The sequence below is a fragment of the Pelodiscus sinensis genome, chromosome 5 (genome assembly GCF_052426305.1).
Source record: "Pelodiscus sinensis isolate ZL-2025 chromosome 5, ASM5242630v1, whole genome shotgun sequence".
Taxonomy (NCBI): Eukaryota; Metazoa; Chordata; order Testudines; family Trionychidae; genus Pelodiscus; species Pelodiscus sinensis.
The window spans coordinates 109,390,593-109,411,703 of record NC_143056.1 but is presented as its reverse complement, the minus strand read 5'-3'; the positions used below and the strand labels follow the sequence as shown (position 1 = coordinate 109,411,703).

Genomic DNA, 21,111 nt, shown 5'->3' with positions numbered 1-21,111 from the left:
GAAAGTGCCACGACTACAATTATTCTCTTCCTGTGGGAAATATTCTGCCCTTTTGATGTTGATATTTTTAACATTGAGCCTTCCTTGTCACTGAATGAGTCAGAAGGACACACACACACTTCCTCGGATTGTAGCAAAAATCAGATGAAAATCTAACGTGTAGGTGCACATTTTTCGGTTTCATTAATGCCACTGTAATGATTGTGACTGGAACAGTATGAATAGTCTTAATTCTTCATTGCCAGCTGGAAGTACAATTGTGGTTGCTTTGAGATTGAGAGAAGGAATAGATTTGTGCAGTACTTCGAGCAGCACACAAAATTGCTTTCTGGGAACAAAGCTGAAACAGGAGATTCTTTAAATCATTCTCAGGAGGTTTCCAAAAGATGCTTCAAACATTAGCAAAGGTTTGCTGGTGCTTACATAAGTGAGACCTGGGTAATGCACAATGGGTGTAAATACAGACTAAAATAAAATAGCTGTTCATGTCACTGCATATTAGTATGCTCAGCTCCCTGCTTATTTTTATGCGCCAGTGCCCATATGGGCCATGGAATGCTGAGGTTGCCCTCACAAATGTGGGATATAATTTGCATGTCAGTATTTGAAAAAATGCTTTTTTAAATCCACCCCAGAGCTGCTTTGCCAGACATGGGCGGGAACACAGCGCAACATTGTCATTCATTCCACTGCTTGACTTATTTCTCCATAAAACCCAGCCTGATCATGCCCCTGTGTATAACATCCTTCCATCTAATTGGTGGTCGGACTGGTGGTGTTTGTGTCTGAATTATTTTCATTAGCATCCTATCATTTATTTTGTCACCTGCAGCGTCCCAAACATTGTAATTTTTCCAGTTGTAGCCAAGCCTGTACACTGATTTAATATCCTCCTCTTCTCCTAACCTATTCAGTCATCTTAAAATCATTTCACTTCACACCTGCCGTATTTCATCTTTACTGCTGCCAGCCTTCTGGGCCACAGCATAATACTGTTAGTACACTGCTTTGATACATTTGTCCTTTGATACCAAGTGCAGTGTTTTTCACAGTGCATAATTCCATCAATTTCCAGGCAGCACTTGTGGCTAAGAAACATTTCCTTTTAACCTCATCCTCGATAACGCCATTGGCACTGATTGAGCTTCCGAGGTATACACAAGATTCTACTTGTTCTATGACTTTGCTGCGGCTGCATTTTAGCTCTTTGTCTTTCATCCCTTTCCAAGATTCAGCTGCTTCAACTTTTGGCATTTATAGGAACTCGATAAGTTGACTACACCAATTTTCCAAGGTAGCAAAGGACGTTATTACTAATTCACATACGCTAACGCTAATTAGCTTAACTTCACATGGTTCAGTGTCATGCCCTCCAACTCATCTAACATTCTTAATATCCGTTAGAAAAGCAACTGTAATTCCTGGCTCTGGTTTGAAAAATTGGCTTAAAAAGCTTTTAAGGTTCTCAATGAGAATCAAAGAATGAAGAGGGGCATGTAATCACATTCACTTCAGGGAGTTTGTATTCATGTATGAGGATGGTACGTAAGTACCGGTCTTTGCAATGTGGCCAAAAAGCCAGTTAATCTATGAGCTCTGACTCCCTTATACACAAGGGCTATGTCTAGACTAGCATGATTTTCCGCAAATGCTTTTAACGGAAAAGTTTTACTTAAAAGCATTTGCGGAAAAGAGCATCTAGATTGGCATGGACACTTTTCTGCAAAAGCACTTTTTGCGGAAAAGCGTCCATGGCATTCTAGACGCGATTTTGCGCAAAAAAGCCCCAATCGTCATTTTCGCGATTGGGGCTTTTTTGTGCAAAACAAATCTGAACTGTCTACACTGGCCCTTTTGCGCAAAAGCTTTTGCGCAAAAGGACTTTTGCTTGAACGGGAGCAGCATAGTATTTCCGCAAGAAGCACTGATTTCTTACATGAGATCGTCAGTGTTCTTGCGGAAATTCAAGTGGCCAGTGTATATAGCTGACAAGTTTTTCTACAAAAGCAGGTGCTCTGTTGATGCCACTTTTGTTTTATTTATTTCCAAAGTAGGGAGAATGAAAGCAGTGAATGATGGAACCACTCCTGTTGCATTTCTTGGGGGTGCTTAGCCATGGGTATGCATATACTTGACCCCTGTGCAATTGAGAGAGGATGAGCATTTGAAGTTTTTGGAAGTAGCAACAAAATACAGGAAAAAATAAAATAAAAACTATGTCAAACACAACTGCCATCAGGGTCAAAATTCACACCTAAGAATATTGTCACAAGCATTTCCGCTAATATATTCGAGTCTATGCACTAGTTTGGATCAGTCTTTGCTTGCTGCAAAATAAATACTTTTACTTTATTGAATAAATATTCTTGTTGAATCTGTGTGTACCACTGAATTACACACAGATGAAGATGACAGAGGAGACCACAGACTCCCAATGAAGAACTCAGCCACAGAAGGTTTACAATGCGACCACGACTAATACATTTTGTAACCTCAGTTCTATAACCCAGCTCATTCTCCTTTAATTCAGATACTGAATGGGAGGCAACACCAGATACCATGGGCCAAAGATAAATTTGAATCTTCAATCAGGGGTGGCTTTTATAAAGGAGACTATCTGAGAGTTATGGTAGCAGAAATGAGAGCAGCAAGTCCATACTGCTTGCTGTGTGGGGCCTTGTGTCTGTCCTCTCGTTAAGTAAGGATTGTTCATGTGATTAAGGGTTTACAGAACCAAGACCATGGATTTTTTCCTTTCCCAGATCCCCATGCAAATACATCCTGGTCCACTTCCACCTCCCAATCCAGTCTTGTGGCCCTGGATCATGTGCCAGGTAAGTACAGAAGGAAGAAGTTAACCCTGCTCTACTCTTTGTTTGGCTTCAAGGATCTTTGTTTTGTATCGTCCTGTTTACTCTTCAGCATTTGAATTAACGATCGTGGAAATTCTTCACCAAAATTATGGAAAACAACTAATATTTTTGGAACATATTGTATAATCAAGCTGTAATTTCAGATTTGGACCAAAACTGAAAGGTGGCTTCATCTACGTAAAACTCTCTGGGAAAACCAGGCCCACTAAACTTCCTAGACTCTCCCCCCCCACCTACCAAGACCTTCTGCTTGTGAAATGGATCAGTGATCTAAGGCATTCCCTCTGTACGGATCTGATTTTTGCATACAAACACATACATAAAAACAGAGTTTAATTTTATGTTTTTTTTCTTACGTCAAGAGCAGCCCTTAGGATATCATACAGAAATAGCTAAGGCCCTACCTTAATTGCAGGATTATTGTCAAATAATTGTGGCAGCATTGTGGACAAAACATAAAAAAAAAATCACAAAAGTAATAATGGACTTTTATTAATTGTGGTAATCTGGAAGAGACAAAGAAGACCTATTTGTTTAAGAATAATTTGCTGGAACAATACTAACATTCAAGTGTTATTTTGTGTCTGCTAATTTTTTTGATAACCAGACATTTTGCTGAAACTGTATTACACCCATTAATGTGTAGGACTGACAGCAGGAACCCCTACCCTGCGCAGGGTTGAGAGCCTAAGCCCCACATGCCATCAGCTTGGATAAATAGTATTAACAGGGGAAAAGTGTGTGTTTCAAACCTCAACATCTATGCAAAATTGTGGATAATGTGACATACGCGAATTAAAATCAAAATTGTGGCAGAAGCCTAATATTGTGGGACCTGAAAATTCTGTAATAGAACAAATTAAATAGGACCTTAGGAATAGCTAATTATTAAATCTTACCAAGGTGAGGTGCATCTTCCAGTTATTTAGGTCCCAAAGCAAGGGGCTGCCCTCACCAATACAATTGTGGGATTTGTGCTTTTATGATCTCGGATTTAAAGCACTCAACTCAAGAGATTAGGATTCAGTTCCTGGCTCTGTATGTTCTTGGGTAAATCACTCACTCTCTGAAAATGGGAAGAAGACACTTCCTTTCCTCTCACCTTTTGTATGTTTTGTTTGTTTAGATTGTAAAGCTTCTCAGGGCAGGAGTTCCCTCTTACTATATGTTTGTACAGTGTCTAGCACACTGGGATCCCAATCTGACCTGGGTCTTCTAGGTGTAATAATTGAAGAAATACTAATCATAGTTTGTATTCTGCAGACAGGTCTGTACAGCTTTAGTCTTTTCACATTTCATATAAACCTGTTTGCTTACTCCTCAGGCATTTCAAGCAGCATGAATTTTGATGAAGAGGATGAGGATGACGAAGACAGCTCAAGTTCCTCCCAGTTAAACAGCAACACTCGACCTGGCTCTGCAACAAGCAAGAAATCAAACAAGGTTAGAAGGCAAAAGCGTTGCCTGTAGATTAATATGAACTGTGTCATTTCTTTCTAGACAAAATACTGGACTATGTAGCACTTTAAAGACTAACAAGATGGTTTATTAGATGATGAGCTTTCGTGGGCCAGACCCACTTCCTCAGATCAAATAGTGGAAGAAAATAGTCACAACCATATATACCAAAGGATACAATTAAAAAAATGAACACATATGAAAAGGACAAATCACATTTCAGAACAGAAGGGAAATGCGGGGGGGGGGGGGGGGGGAAGGTAAATGTCTGTGAGCTAATGGTATTAGAGGTGGGAAAAGGTAAATGTCTGTGAGCTAATGGTATTAGAGGTGATAATTGGGGAAGCTATCTTTGTAATGGGTAAGATAGTTAGCGTCTTTGTTGAGACCGATGCATAGAGTGTCGAATTTTAGCATGAATGACAGTTCAGAGGATTCCCTTTCAAGTGCAGATTTAAAAGGCTTCTGCAGCAGGATGCAGGTAATTAAGTTGTTGAGACAGTGTCCTTTCTGGTTGAAATGGCAAGAAACTGTCATTCATGCTAAAATTCAACACTCTATGCGTCGGTCTCAACAAAGACGCTAACTATCTTACCCATTACAAAGATAGCTTCCCCAATTATCACCTCTAATACCATTAGCTCACAGACATTTACCTTCCCCTCACTCCCCCCCCCTCGCATTCCCCTTCTGTTCTGAAATGTGATTTGTCCTTTTCATATGTGTTCATTTTTTTAATTGTGTCCTTTGGTATATATGGTTGTGACTATTTTCTTCCACTATTTGATCTGAGGAAGTGGGTCTGGCCCACGAAAGCTCATCATCTAATAAACCATCTTGTTAGTCTTTTAAGTGCTACATAGTCCTGTATTTTCTTTCTAGACAGTGTTTTTAACAGGGACATTTTTTTTCACATCTTGAGAGAAAGAGTTGCTGTGATATATATCAGGATTCAGACAAGCAAGTAATGAAAAAGTTGAGCAGAAGAACATCTCCAAAAATAAGGGATGGGTGAAATGGCCTGAGATTTCATTGATTCCTTTTTACCAGTATGTGTCCTGTGCAGTTGGCATAGGAGACTGTTCTATCAGTTTTGCACTGGGGTAGGGGGAAGAAGATTCTGATCATTTGCATCCACATTCTACCCCTTTGCAGCATCTGAAAGGTGTAAGGAGACCAGAACAGAAAGAAGGCAATGTGATATACTATTGCCACCCTAATTTTTGTTAAAGAAAAGCTGTTGCTGCAGTGTAGCTCCTGGCATGTTTCTTTAAAATCCTGCATTTTCAGTCTTTCCTTTGTCATTATAAATTAAACATGAAGTGATCTTTCTTCCTCTTCTAGGAGGCAGCCTCAGCTCCCAGCCCTTCCACAAATGAGCCTGTTGTAGATGTTGATGATTTGGAGGAGTTTGCCGTGAGACCCGCTCCCCAGGGCATCACTGTGAAATGCCGAATCACAAGAGACAAGAAAGGAATGGACCGAGGAATGTACCCTACCTATTACCTCCACTTGGAAAGGGAGGATGGTAAAAAGGTCATAAAATATTCCTGGATGACATATCCGTTGCACCTGAATTTAAAACAATCAGAATTTTTATGTGGCTGATAGAATGACACATTTTCTTCAACTGAGAGTTTGGTACTATGCTGTGCATTGCCACATTATATTTACTTTCCCATTCTTTATCTTACTATTTGGTCTTAAGTTCCATGTCTGGCAGCTAAAATCATTAGCAATTGAGACTCCTTGTCCTTTGAGACTTAAAGGCTTCTATTTTCACTTCCTTTTGAGGAGCCAGTACAAGTTAGAATTAAACATTTAAGAAAGCATATCAGGTTTAATTATTTAAACCATAAATAATGGATTGAAGAAGCAGTCACGGTGCCTTGCTGGCTTTTACCCATTTTTGCTAAGTCTCAGGTGACTGTTTCTGCTGATGATGTTAAACCTAAGGAATGTTGTCCATTTATTTGGTGGATGGGGTGTTACACATTCTGTGACATTCTAGAATGTGACATTTTCTGCATTCCTTAGGTATTTCTATTAGCTGGAAGGAAGCGAAAGAAGAGCAAAACTTCTAATTACCTCATCTCTATAGACCCTACTGATCTGTCTCGAGGTGGAGAGAGTTTCATTGGAAAACTAAGGTAAACATTTTAAGCATATGAGAGAGAGAGAGAGAGAGAGGGAAAGAAGGAAGGAATATACATTTTCTGAACAGAATGTTCAGTGTCTTTGCAATGATGGTCCCTATAAATTAAACAGAGGAGTGACTCTTAAAGTCTTGGGATATGTCTACACTTGCACCCCAGTTCAAACTAGGGATGCAAATGTAGGCATTTGAAAATGCTAATGAAGTGGGGATTTAAATATCCCGCGCTTCATTAGCATGGTCTCGCTGGCACATTACTCCAAATGCCAGCTGTCCTGAAAGTGAAAGTGCACTCCGGGACGCATTAGTTCGAACCAAACCCCTTGGTTTGAACTAACATTACTCCTAATTTTTTGAGGAGGAACGTTAGTTTGAACCAAGGGGTTTGGTTCGAACTAATGCGTCCCTGTGTGCACTTTCACTTTTGGAACAGCTGGCATTCGGAGTAACGCACCGGTGAGATCTTCCTAATGAAGCGCGGGATATTTAAATTCCCACTTCATTAGTAATTTCAAATGCTTGAATTGGCATCCCTAGTTCGAACTAGGGTGCAAGTGTAGACATGCCCTTGGTTATATCATGTGACTCTAGGTGCTGGGTAAAATTTTCAAAAGTACCTAAGTCCCATTTACCATTTTAAAAAGTGATTTAGGTATATAGGATCCTAAATCTTATTTCAAGTTAATGGGGAATGCTTAAGAGCCATTTTTTGAAGCTATTTAGGTCCTTAAGGGGATTTTCAAAAGCATCTAAGCACATTAGGCACCCAACTCCCATTGCTTTGAGTATAATTGAAAATCTGCTCTTTAGCTCCTTTTGAAAATTTTAGCCCTGGCTTCCTGCCCTTTAATAAAAGTCTTAAACTGCATTTATTTACAAGTGGAGTAATTTTTATAAAACCGTGTGCTGCCTGTCCCCTCTTGTCTTGTATTGTTAATATACACTTACGTCTCATTTTTTGCTTGGATTATAAATTATATATTATATATTATATTATATTATGTGTGCCTATAGTACCTAGGGCAAATGGCTCAGATATTTGGCTTCTACTACTATACAATAGATACACAATAGTAATAATTAATAATGTTCAAATTATATTTTCACACACATTTTTAGGACTTTTATATAAAAGGGGGAAAACTGATTTTGTTAAAAAATTATTTACACACTATGGGTATGTCTACACTACCGGGCTAGTTCGAACTAGCGGGGTAATGTAGGCATACCGCACTTGCAAATGAAGCCCGGGATTTGAATTTCCCGGGCTTCATTTGCATAAGCCGGCCGGCGCCATTTTTAAATGCCGGCTTGTTCGAACCCCGTTCCACGTTCCACGAGGCGTACAGATAGTTCGGAATGGCTTGCTAGTTCGAACTATCTAGCCCGTGCCGCGTGTAGCTACTTGAACTGCAGGGGTAGGAGTTGGTGTGGCCGGCATTTAAAAATGGCGCCGGCCGGCTTATGCAAATGAAGCCCGGGAAATTCAAATCCCGGGCTTCATTTGCAAGTGCGGTATGCCTACATTACCACCCTAGTTCAAACTAGGGTGGTAGTGTAGACATACCCACAGTGACGTATGATCTAGACTGTAAGAAGGAAATAGCATCTAGAATAGCGAAAGCAAGAGCGAGTTTGAAGGCGATGGATAAGATCTGGAAAAGTAAAGCGATTAGCTTAGGAATGAAGCTGAGTGTCTTGAAAACGTGTGTATTTAGCAGCATGTTGTACGGATGTGAGACATGGGTGATAACTAAAGATTCAAAGAGAAGGATATTGGCATTCGAGAGGAGTTGTTATGAAAAGATCCTGAGAATAGGATGGATGCAGAAGTTCACCAATGAGGAATTATATAGGAAGATACAGCCGAAAGAGAACCTACTACAGAAGGTTATACAATGGAAGTTGCAGCTATTCGGGCATATCTGCAGAATGAACGACGAGTGAAAAGTTAAGACCCTGGTATTCGACATAATAGATGGTTCGAATAGGAGAGGCAGACCCCACAGAGAATGGGTAGATGATATAGTAGATTTGTGCAGAGCTAGTCTACAGAATTTAAGCCACTCCACACTGGACAGGGAAAGATGGAAGGAAATAGTGAGGGAGGCATCGGACACCAATGGCCGTTGAGCCTATGGTTGTTGATGACGATGTCAGTGAAAAAAACATTATCTGCTGTCTATTAGCACTAATGACTAAAAATTGGATGCAGTATTATACTTTTTTAAAAATGTTTTTACCAATTCTAAGAGAAATTGAGATACTGGAAAGTTTGTTCTTCAAAGGAAGCCAGACTTTAGGGGGAGGCAGTTAGGGTGCTCGCCCAGAGCCACAGCTTCCCGAGTTGTGACCGAGAGGACAGCATATTTTTGTTTCTTTTGTTTTTGTTTCTTTTGTTCTGGCTAGTTAGTTGGCTGGTTTTACTTGAACAGTCGGAAGATGTTGAAACATGTTCATCCCTTGGTGGCAATCCTTTTATTTCCAGACTTATGTCAAACCTGATGTGAATAATTAAGTGGCTCATGGTGGAGTAAATACGTTTTATTGCACAGCTTTCTCATGAATTATATATGTTACTGCACACACATATTTTTGTTATTTATGTCTTTAGATTTCTACAAAAATATACAGAAAAATACCTATCTGTTGTTGTAGGCACCTTTGATAGAGCTTTAAAAAAAAGTCCAACTAAAATACCAACTAACCCAACAGAAGTTCCCAACTCAGCCTCATGAGCGTCTTAAGCACCATATATGATAGTCAAATTATTTAACTCTTTTTGACAGATGATATATATTGAAAATGGCACTGTAGATTAACTGGACGTGTACAGATTATTTTCTAGCTGATGTATTACTTCTTGATTCTCCCAGCAATAAGAGAGTCAGTCCCTATAACATGCATCTTATAATATCCTGCCTCCCAGAGGTGTGTGTATATTTAGGATTTCAGATGGCCCCTTTATTTACAGTTATTTGAATATGATGGGTTTTTACCACTTGAGGCTCTAATATGATAAGGGACTAGATAATTCAGAGTCTCTTGTGGAGAAAAGTAATTTGTCTTTCTGTTTTTCAATAGATCAAATCTTATGGGAACTAAGTTTACGGTATATGACAATGGAATAAATCCAATGAAAACAACATCAACCCTAGAAGCAAGTAACCTGCGTCAGGAGCTAGCTGCTATTTGCTATGTAAGTAATGCTCACTTACCAAGACTGCAAGGAGTGGGAAACTGTTCCCAAAACCTTGAACCTGGTTTTCTTCTTGCTTGCGCTGGTGTAAGTCAGTATTTACTCCCTGAGCAACTCAGACTCCCAGTTTTGTGTCTCTGGAAGACCAGGGAATTTAGCAGGAAGTAGAGGTAAGAAACGTATCCACCTATATGCCTCATCTCCAGCCAGATTGCCATCTGACAGCCACTCCTCTCCCATCTCCATTCATAAGACCTCAGAGCTATGGTACTATGGAGATAGAATGCTTTACACCCCTGTATGCAACTTCTGGGAAAGGCCTCTCTCAGTGGGAACTTTGACTGCGGGGACAAGATTGGAGATGGTTGGTGTGATCCACCAGAGTTCACAGGAGCTGGGCATGTAGGTCTAAAATTATCCCTCAGAGAGTAAGAGGGAGCAAATGTCTCCCGCTGAAGGAAGCAGGCACATCCAACCTTCTCCTACCTCTGGCTTCAGTATGATGGGGCCCAGCTAGCCACACCAACTCCTACCCCTGCAGTTCAAGTGGCTGAGCCTCAGGCTATAAGAAACAATCTGTCTGGAGCAGTGGTGGGCAACCTGTGGCCCCTTGAGGTTCTATGTGTGGCCCACAAGACGTTTTGTTTACCATTGCCCATGCACAGGGGTGCCAGATTCCGCTCGTGTTCATCCACATAGGTTTCTTTCCTACCGGTGTTATAGAAGTGACATGCACTGAATCAAAGGCGTGTGAAGTGAGGTGTGCGCTGATTGCACACATTTATTCTGAGAGGCAGGCGCTTTCTCTGCATCCAATCAAAGCCCTGCAATGGTTCAGTCGACACAGCTCACAAATTCTGGGTACATAGTGCAGTTAGCAAAACTACCGTGTTCTGGGAAACCATCTTGGTTATGACAGTGTTGCGACCCACTGAGATGAAGGAGGGCCACTCTTGTGGCTCACCCGCTAGCCTAGGTTACCCTCACTGGTCTGGATGGAAGAGTGGTGCGCTGAATGACCTGGAGGATCGACAGCGTATGACAACCAAAAAGAGGGGCTCCTCCACTTCCTTGGGCCTGACTCAAGGCAACAGTGTCAGTAATATTCCCAACATTAACATGGCTCTTTTATTGGGACATGGGGTTGGTTCTGTCTTCGTGCAGATACATTTTCCCAACTCATCACTCCCTCCTTCACTCTGTTGTTGGGCCCCCTCAGGCCTGTCGTTTCAGATTTTCAGCCAGCACCTTTCAAATCATAAACCCAAGCATTTGACTTCAGTTTATATTTAGACTTCAGTTTCATGTCTAGTGAATTATTTTTACTGACTGTTGCAGCATTACCTTTATCATATTCTAAAATATGCAAATTGAAGCATTGCATCATTTGCTTGTAATCACCTGCTATTTTGACCTTGCAGGTAAAACCCCTACTATGTTCAGTGGAGTTAGTACCTACACGCATAAAACTAAAGTAAGAGGGGAAAGCATACCCACTGTTGGGGAGTGTGGCTAAAATAGATTAATGAGTTTGTTATGTCCCTGTTAAGAGACCAGCATGTTTAAAACTTACGCACACATTATAAATAACAATTACATAATTAAGACAGCTACTTGTTTAATTGATCTTCTAGTATTTCAGAAAAAAGTTATGAGATTTGCAAATGTAGTATGATTCTGGCCACAGTACACAAGGAGATCTGCATTTGATTTGGTTAATGACACTGCCTATTGTGTTAACTGATTGCAGCACAAATGCAGTGTGGTAAAGTACCACACAGACGGCTTCCAAGACTTTATCCTAAAGTGACCTTTTTAATTCCAGCCTTGGGTTTCCCTTGACCAAAAACTACCTACTGTAACAAGCATCAGCTGTCCAATATGAAAAGGATTGCTATGCACCCAATTCCTCCTTAATGCATATTAAGTTGCCTAGAGAGGTTGTGGAATTTCCATCTCTGGAGATATTTAAGAGCAGGTTAGATAGACATCTATCAGGGATGGTCAGATGGTACTGGGTCCTGCCATGAGGGCAAGGGACTGGGCTTGATGACCTCTCGAGGTCCCTTCCAGTTCTAGAGTATTGATCATGTCTCCTGGAGAAAGCTATGCCAGCATCAGCCAACATACTGAATCTGACCAGCAGGCCTCATTTACCCAAGCAAAATAAAAAACTGGCAATCACATCATTATTAATTGTGAGATAAGTGCTCTGAAATCCCTAATTGTGCATTTCCCCTCTGTGTTATGTTCCCAGCACTATGGCTGAAGTAAGAGCAAATGCTGATTTTTTCAGTGTTTGTGCATTCACCACTGAAACTCTCATAGTGACAGCAAAACAGCCGATTAATAAATCTCTAGCAGCACCTAAAGGCCAATTTCAGAATAGCTGTGCTTTTGTAAATGTATCTGAAATAAGATTTTAATGAGAGGCAGAGGTCTGGCTATGAGCTTAGCAGCAAGACTGTTTGCCACACTCAGCACTCCTTTAAGTTCTGAATAGCCCACAAGTCAGCTTGCCCCCAACTCTGGAAACTGGGAGCTTAGATAATTAAAAAAACAGATCCAGTTTCCATTGTAGTCCTTGAAAAGATGCCCATTCACTTCACTGGTTGTTGCTTAGGCTCTCAGTCGCTTGCATAGTGAGGTAGAGAGCACACCTTCGTGTGCTTTGATGTTGCGAGAGTTTTGGTCACTGGTGTGTGTATGTAGTCCAGCTAGGAAGAAATGAAACCAAGGAAAGACAGTAGCTGTCATCATTCCAATTTTTGTATTCCCTATGGGACTATTTGCATGGAAGGAGTTGGGGTGTGTGGAACGTGGATTTTAGTATTATCTGTGGGTATGTCTACACTACAAAGTTAATTGGAACTAACAGTCGTTAGTTCAAATTAACTTTCATAGGCGCTACACAGGCAAACCGCTAGTTCGAACTTAATTCGAACTAGCGGAGCGCTTAATTTGAACTAGGTAAACCTCATTCTACGAGGACTAATGCCTAGTTCGAACTAGCTAGTTCGAATTAAGGGGTGTGTAGCCCCTTAATTCAAACTAGTGGGAGGCTAGCCCTCCCCAGCTTTCCCTGGTGGCCACTCTGGGCACCACCAGGGAAACTCGTCTGCCCCCCTCCCGGCCCCGGAGCCCTTAAAGGGGTACGGTCTGGCTACGGTGCCCATGCCAGGTGCAAGCCTGCCAGCACCCAGCCAGCAGACCTTGCACCTGGCACGGCACGAGCCAGCCATCTGCTGCCACCCAGCCCTCCGCCTCTTCCCGGGACCAGGCTGGCAGCTCCCAGGAGCGTGCCCAGGGCCACAAGAGGCGGGCGCCCCCCTGGTCTAGTGCGGACATCATGGACCTCATCGAGGTTTGGGGGGAAGCCTCCAATGTCCACGACCTCCGCACTAGGCACAGGAAAGTGGCCGTCTAGGGCAGGATAGCTGCCAGCCTGGCCACCCAGGAGCAGGTTTGCATGAAAATCAAGGTGGTCAAGTGAGACCCCGACCCTGAGCCCTGAGCTTAGAACATAAAAACATAAGAATGGCCGTACTGGGTCAGACCAAAGGTCCATCTAGCCCAGTAGCCTGTCTGCTGACAGCGGCCAACACTAGGTACCCTGGAGGGGATGGACCGAAGACAATGAACAAGCCATTTGTCTCGTGCCATCCATCTCCAGCCTTCCACAAAGAGAGGCCAGGGACACCATTTCTACCCCCTGGCTAATACCACTCCATGGACCCAACCTCCATGAATTTATCTCACTTCTCTTTAAACTCTGTTCTAGTTCTAGCCTTCACAGCCTCCTGCAGCAAGGAGTTCCGCAGGTTGACTATTTGCTTTGTGAAGAAGAACTTTCTGTTATTAGTTTGAAGCCTGCTACCCATTCATTTCATTTGGTGTCCTCTAGTCCTTCTATTATGGGAACTAATGAAGAACTTTTCTTTATGCATCCTCTCCACACCACTCATGATTTTATAGACCTCTATCATATCCCCTCTCATTCTCCTCTTTTCTAAACTGAAAAGTCCCAGTCTCTTTAGCCTCTCTTCATATGGGACCTGTTCCAAACCCCTGATCATTTTAGTTGCCCTTTTCTGAACCTTTTTCAAGGCCAAAATATCTTTTCTGGGGTGAGGAGATCACATCTGTACACAGTACTGAAGATATGGCGTACCATAGTTTGATATTTCTCCTCCTTCTTCTTCCCCTGGCTTCCCCCTTCCAGCTCCCTCCTCCCAGGTTTCCTCCTCCCCTCTCCCACCCTCTCTCTTCCCCTCTCCCACCTCCTTTTCCCAGTCTCCCCGAGTTTTGTTCAATAAAGACAGTTTCTATTTTTGAACACACGTGTCCTTTATTTTGTACATCAGGAAGGGGGGCTAGGGAGGGGTAAGTGGAAGGAGGTGAGGGAGGAATGGGGTACGAGCCCCTGATGGGGAGGACTGGGGTGGCTCTGCGGGCTCCTCGCGGTGGAAGCTCTCCTGCAGCCCTCTGATTGACACCCCCCCGGATGGCAGCCTGCGGCAAGTGCAGCCAGGCTGATGGCCGAGTGCTGTGATATGCTGAGTGTGGGCATTCAGGGCACTCCAAGCCAGGACTGCTTTGCTGTCCCTCATCGAGTTAGACAAGCGAGAGGGGAACCCCTGAGAACTGTCTGTCCGGGGTGGGGGTCGGGTCCCTTTAAGCACAGCCCTCGGCTAGCCTGAGACAGCAGCTCCACGCTCTAAGTCCTAATGGGATGCCCTGCCGGCACTGCTTCTGGCCATCCTTAACCTCAGTTCAGGGTCCACTCAATGTAGACATGCTAGTTTAAATTAGCAAAATGCTAATTCGAACTAGTTTTTAGGTCTAGATGCACTAGTTCAAATTAGCTTAGTTCGAATTAACTAATTCAAATTAAGTTATTTCGAATTAGTGCTAAAGTGTAGACATACCCTGGATCATTATAACAAAACACGTGATAATCCACATGTAAACTATGTTATTTTAAAAGCTAGAGCACGGAAAAGTTCTACACTCTACTGATTAAAATCATAAATCACCATTATACCTTCCCCAGGAACAACCCAATAGTAGACAATCCATCACCTAAATACACAGGGGCAGTTCTTCAACTGATTTAACACAGTCTAGCTGCAGTAAAGTGACTGGAGTTATTGCATTGACAGGCACAGAAGAACTGGGCCACAGATCCTCTGTTGAGCTCCTTTGCATCCATGTAAATGGAGTTACAGTTGGATCTGATCCGATTTTGTTCTATGTCCCTCAAATAGCACTAGTCAAGGCCCTGGAATAAAAACATATTTATAACAAAAATATTAGGTGGAGCTGAGGGAGAGGAGATACAGGAAATTGACTTTATTTGGATGATATGTTGGGAAGTTAATTTAAGTTCCTTTTCTTCCCTACTTGCTTTATTTATATATTCCATGTTTATGCAGAACTGAATTTTAATGTTGCAGCTTGATGTTGGCAAAATGATGACATCCATTGATAGACGCTTTTATAAAAGCCTTTTAGTGATTTACTCATCAATGGTATAATTTACAGTGTGAAATCAGTACTTTCCTCCCCTCAGTTCCCTTTTCATGTAGCAAAAGCATTAATTTTAGTTTTGAGCAGAAAGTCTGCAGAGTTGTAGTACTGACGTTTCAGGGGGATAATGTAATGTGACACAGCATTAGTGTTTAACTCCAGCTTTCATGGTTTCCAGCCACATTGGTATCTCAATGGATTGCATATAACACAATTTCTGCTTGAAAAGAAGTGCTCAAGACGCTGAATAGAAAACCAATAATTTCAATAATTAGTGGAAGATAAGCATAGGCACGAGTCTCATTCACAGAACATGGTTCATGCTACATTATCTAAGCACCTACTGGACTTCAAATGCTTTTGGCAAATGCTCTGGTTTGGGTCTCACTGTCAGAAAGGTATCAAATAGAAATTACCAGCTGAAATGACTTTTTTTTTTTTTTAACTCTGTCAAAGATTTTGACATAAGCTTTTTGTAAAATTGGCAGAAAACTTTCAGTTACTGTTCTGGAGACATAGAAATCCATTTATGTATTATCCAGCATGGCTGAAAATCCTTTGCAGGACTGGTAGGAAGATACGGGGAAGCTCCCTGGAATGTTTTTTGAAATAACAGAGGTGATTTTCGAGATTTAGAGTATGACAAAGGCTTCATCTACATGTGGGAATTTTAGGCAGACATTGTCAAAAGTGTCTATAGATGTGGCATACCTTAATTTTTGGGAGCCCAACTTGACACATCAGAAAGGGCTCTGGTTTGCCAGGGGGAGTCACTCTCAGCCCTGTATCAAAAATCAACCCCTTCCTAGTGTTTCCAGTTGTGTGCCCAAAAATGAGGCAAATAAAATCATGGGTCCCTTGGAAATTCCCACTAGTTGAGTTGCACGTGTTCTAGTGTAGACAACGTTCTTGGCATTTTCTGATGTCTCACTGTGGTAGATGAACTGAAGGGTAATGCTTGCCTCTGATTTCAGTAGCACAGTGATAGACCACAGTGGAGTGATTGGAGAATCTCTCCTTCACAGTTTATTGCCCTTGGAAGATAGGGAGGGTGGGGATCATAGCTCAAACTACCCGAGGACAAGTTGGAACTGAAAAGCAAAGTCAGACTAGTGGCCTGTTTTGATTTTGGTTCTTATCTTTTGAGAGACACTAGGATATGACAGCAATGGGAACCGTTAAAACCTGGGTAGATATAGGGCAAAGTTATATTTAACATGAAATACAATATTTTTCATGGACATACCCTGCATCAGTGTGTTTTTCTCCATCACCTCTGCCTCTGTAACTAAAAAAACCTGCCTTCATGATACCATGTGTGTTTGTTTTGCCATTCTCATCTCCAAGTCTAACACATCTGAAGACTTTACAAATCAAATCAGTACTAACAGATACTAACATTGGCAACTCTTCCTCTATTGCTTTTGTACTGGCTGTGGAATGAAAGGTAACTAAGCTCCCTTTCTCTTTCTCTCTGACCATTAAGATGTGTGTGCACATTTAGTGGTTATGAAATTATAACTGCAATTTATCGTGATAACCAGAATATGTGGTTATCACTAGTTATTTCATATCTGTTTCAACAGGGAATGAGTTTTACCTACATTCATGTAGCATGTCCTAAATACTTTGTCACGAGAAACTTTATGGCAGACTATTTCATTTCCATTTTTTTGTTGTTGTCGGAACTTTTAAGACAAAGCGTTTATTAGCATTGATGATGCAAGCACTTCAGATGGGTTTTGAGTGAACTAATAATGGGTGGATGACCCAGCTTTATCCTTTGTGCTAAAGAAGTTAACTTCCAAGATTTAAAAGAATTACAAATATTTTTCTCAAAAAAATTATAGGAAACAAATGTCTTGGGATTTAAAGGACCTCGCAAAATGAGTGTGGTCATACCAGGAATGAATATGGACCATGAAAGAGTTTCTATCCGACCACGTAATGTAAGTCACAATGTCTCTCAATAATTAAAATTATTTAAAGATGCCCTCTTTCACCCAGTTTCGTTATGTTTCTGCTTCTGAAAGGTTGAATATTAGAGATTAATTCTGTGTTTTTACAACCCCCAGCACTGGTCTATGAGTGGGGCTCCTAGACACTACCATGTTACAAATAATGAATAATACATATCAGAGGGCAGCTATGGGCTAGAATTTTCAAAGATGCTCATGGGATTTGGATGCTGAATTCCAATTAAAATACTTTACATTTCTTTGTTTTGTTTTTATTTGGACTGTGATATGGGAAGTTAAGGGAGACAATTAGGAAGGTACAGGTGAAGTTGTTAACCCCCTTTGCCCTCAGAGAGTGCTAACCTGAAGTTTGTATGTGTGATGTATGCAGGAGCATGAAACACTTCTTGCAAGATGGCAGAACAAAAATATAGAGAGCGTCATTGAGCTGCACAACAAAACTCCAGTCTGGAATGATGACACCCAGTCCTATGTGCTAAATTTCCATGGTCGAGTCACACAAGCCTCGGTGAAAAACTTCCAAATTATTCACGACAATGACCGTAAGTGTAGCCCACCTGGCTAAACGGATCAAACACAACGCTTGTTTGGTGTATACTCTGACACTGATTCCGTGCTGACAAGTCAGATCAAGTTTTACACCTTCTGGTACAGATTTTGTGCTGTGCTCACTGAAGTACAGGGAAGGGGTAAAAGTTGCTTTGTGCCACCTTTCTCCCCCTGGATTCCGGGCTGCTGCAGAGGCCAGGTAGGTCCCCAGTGAAATTAAAACAGGCTGTGTTGATTTAGAGCAGCCTCCTTGGGGCTACCTGTGGACTAGGCAGCAGCCCAGGATTTCCTGTAGCATTCAGCATGGTGCCATTCCCTGGACTGCCCCAGTATGCTCCTTTCCACAAGAGTACTGCATTAATCCTTTGCTGGAGAACTCCCATTCCCACCATTTGTGGCTCGTTCCAGGCCCTGCTGTGTTCTCAGTGTGGCATATAGGAGCACTTGGGGGAGGCAGCAGAATGAGCTGCATTATGCACTCACTTTCCACAGGTGTAGATGACCCAAGGAAGGTACAGATGTATCAGACCAGTGTCTTGTCTAGGAGAGTGAGGGTGTTGAAGGCTTGGTAACCACAACATTGTGAAGTTCATGCATGGGAACTGGCAGTGTCAGCCTCCGAGAGCTGTATGGTGTTTGAAACCTTTGATCAAGTATTAGGAAAGGCTCCCAGAGCACACCAGTGACAGCCCCTCACCATGGTCATAGCACAGCATGTCACTTTAGGCCATGAGTGAGGCTGAGTTTCACACTGCACAGTTACCCTGGCGGAGTTTCTGTGTCAAGTGTGTGCATTCAGAGTAGCAAAAAGCTACCCCCCTACTTGCTCCCTCTCACACTTTTTGTCCCAATCCTCTTTTCCTGTCGGCCTGCCTGAACTTGTTTCGGTTGATGTTAATGAGAACAGAATTACATCCTGTCTTGTATGAATGAAAATCTCCCCTGTGCAGGTTATCAGCACACGATGTCTGCATGATGTCTGCATGAGTCTTGTCCAGGTATTCTACACAGAGGTGAATGTCATGCTTATGAGTGCAAGAGACCAGAAGCCTGACTTTTTAAAAACCCATTAGTTACCTGAATAACATTTTAAAAGAAAACACACAGAAGGCCTTGTCCTCGTTCAAATTATCCTCATACAAATAGCCCCATTGAAGTCATGCCTGCTTGTATGAATACATGTTGCAGCATTCAGTCTATCCGTCATGAGGGGGAGGGAGGGAGGGAGAGCAGTGGGTTGGTATAGAGCACACGTATATTTAATAGGCATTGTAGACAAAAATAACTCCTTGTCACTTTTATGATTTTCATTGCAGCTGACTATATAGTGATGCAGTTTGGCCGTGTGGCTGAGGATATATTCACCATGGACTACAACTACCCAATGTGTGCACTGCAAGCCTTTGCTATTGCCCTCTCCAGCTTTGACAGCAAATTGGCTTGTGAGTAAAAGGAAGTGGTAGAGTCTCCACACAACTGCTCAGTATGCCCCAAGGGAAAACAACATTGATATCATTTATGGTTCATGCAAAACAGGCCAGGGAAAAATCATTTTCTGAAGGACCATCATATTGCTGGGGAGAAAATAATGGGAATCTTTAAAACATTCAGGACATTCAGGAAATATTGTTTTATCTGTTATATATTTTTCTGCAAGTGGCATCAAGTTTCTGTAAATAAAAGTCCTATCTGATATTCTAAGCTATGTTATGGAGATGAGCCATGGCTCAAGAAACACCATTCCGAATGGTGTGTCTTTTCTAAATCCACAAAAGCGATCTAAAAAATAAAAGTCAGTTTTTCTGTTTAAGAAGTATTCAGAGGCTGTGATCATACCTCAAGATTGTGTGGAATACTTTGAACTTCACATCGCCCGACAGGAGAAAAGATCACCAAAAAAGATGCACTTTTTGAACAGACAAGGACCTCGTGTAATATAAAACCAAGCCTGAGGGCGGAAGGCCTATATTGGACTGAACTTGATTTGTTGCTATTATTTATGTGGAGGAGCAGGGTGAGTTTTAATTATAGTAGGAGAAAAAGGAGAAGTAGAAAGCACAAAATAATGTTGCACAAGTCACTTGAATTCTAAAGTGTCATTTTTTTATGTTTTAGCATCAATTTGCTTTTAAGTTCTGTTTCAAATGAAAACCTATTGGAATTCTAGAATGGGGGGCTGAAGGGGGACTGAATACCAGCAGTTCAGCATGTTGGGTCTTTGTAGATCACTCTAACAATTCAGATACTTATTTTGTATCAAATGATATAAAATATTTGGATGAAGAGTTCCTCACAAAGATGCATCATTATTTTAAGCCAGTTGTGTGAGTGGCTGAGATAGGTAGTAGAGATAATATATTACATTAATCTGGCCTCTTGTGATTAGATTTTGGATATTGAATTTTGTCAAATCTACAGTTACAAACAATTTTCATATTTATTTCTCATTGTAAAAGTCATTGATATCTATTCAAATCTATTTTACATTTTAATTAAAAGCACCAGCTACTGAGGTGAATTCTTCTAGGCAAATTCAGTGTACCTTACAGACAAATTCAGGACACACAAATAGCTTAAAATAGGATTTTTTCTTTTGTTTAAACTTTTCTGATAGACCTGGGAGATATAAACAACAATTATGAAAGGTCTAGAAAATATGAGCCATGAGGAAAGACTGGAAGAATTGGATTTGTTTAGTTTAGGAAAGAGAAGACTGAGAGGGGACATAATAGCAGTTTTCATGTATCTAAAAGGATGTCACTGGGAGGAGAGGGGGAGGAGGGAATTGGTCTCCTTGGCCTCTGATGATGGGATAAGAAGCAATGGGCTTAAATTGCAGCAAGGGAGGTTTAGGTCAGACATTAGGAAAAACTTCCTGCCTCTCAGGGTGGTGAAACACTGGAATAAATTGCCCAGGGAAGTTGTGGAATCTCCATCGCTAGAGATATTTAAAAGCAGGTTAGACAGACACCTGTCAGGGATGGTCTAGACGGTGCATGGTCCTGCCGTGAGGGCAGGGGACTGGACTTCATGACCTCTCAAGGTCCCTTCCAGTTCTAGTATTGTATGATTCTATGATTTCAAAATACAAGCTCTCCACTATATATCTCAAAAGTCATCAAGGAATGACTGTGAGCAATGCATAAAATACCATACAATAATATTACTCCAAACACATAACAGTTTATCAGAAGAGCAGTGAATATGGGAGTAATGTTTTATACTGTGCATATTAAAATTCCCCTTTTTATTTTTAATAGGCTATCTGCATTATAGAACCAAAGATTATATGAGAAAATGAAATCAGATCTGCTTTCAGTCCCTGTGTGGTTGTAGGGGATAGGACAGGTTGTGCCATTTGGACTTTAT

General features: G+C 41.5%; 1 protein-coding gene across 6 annotated transcripts in view; it reads left to right on the top strand.

Moving 5' to 3' along the window:
* TUB (TUB bipartite transcription factor) overlaps window positions 1-19,756 on the top strand; it is a 107,437-nt gene extending 87,681 nt beyond the window's left edge. For 3 of the 6 annotated variants that reach the window (XM_075928010.2, XM_006126330.5, XM_075928006.2), the window contains 8 exons: window positions 2,763-2,834; window positions 4,198-4,316; window positions 5,676-5,867; window positions 6,369-6,481; window positions 9,571-9,685; window positions 17,065-17,163; window positions 17,564-17,735; window positions 19,059-19,756. In XM_075928010.2, coding sequence (XP_075784125.2) covers window positions 2,763-2,834; window positions 4,198-4,316; window positions 5,676-5,867; window positions 6,369-6,481; window positions 9,571-9,685; window positions 17,065-17,163; window positions 17,564-17,735; window positions 19,059-19,192 — 1,016 coding nt within the window. In that variant the 3' untranslated portion in view covers window positions 19,193-19,756. The remainder of the gene's footprint in view (window positions 1-2,762; window positions 2,835-4,197; window positions 4,317-5,675; window positions 5,868-6,368; window positions 6,482-9,570; window positions 9,686-17,064; window positions 17,164-17,563; window positions 17,736-19,058) is intronic. The other 3 variants (XM_075928011.2, XM_075928008.2, XM_075928009.2) reach the window with 1 other exon arrangement.
* Window positions 19,757-21,111: the final 1,355 nt, after the last annotated feature.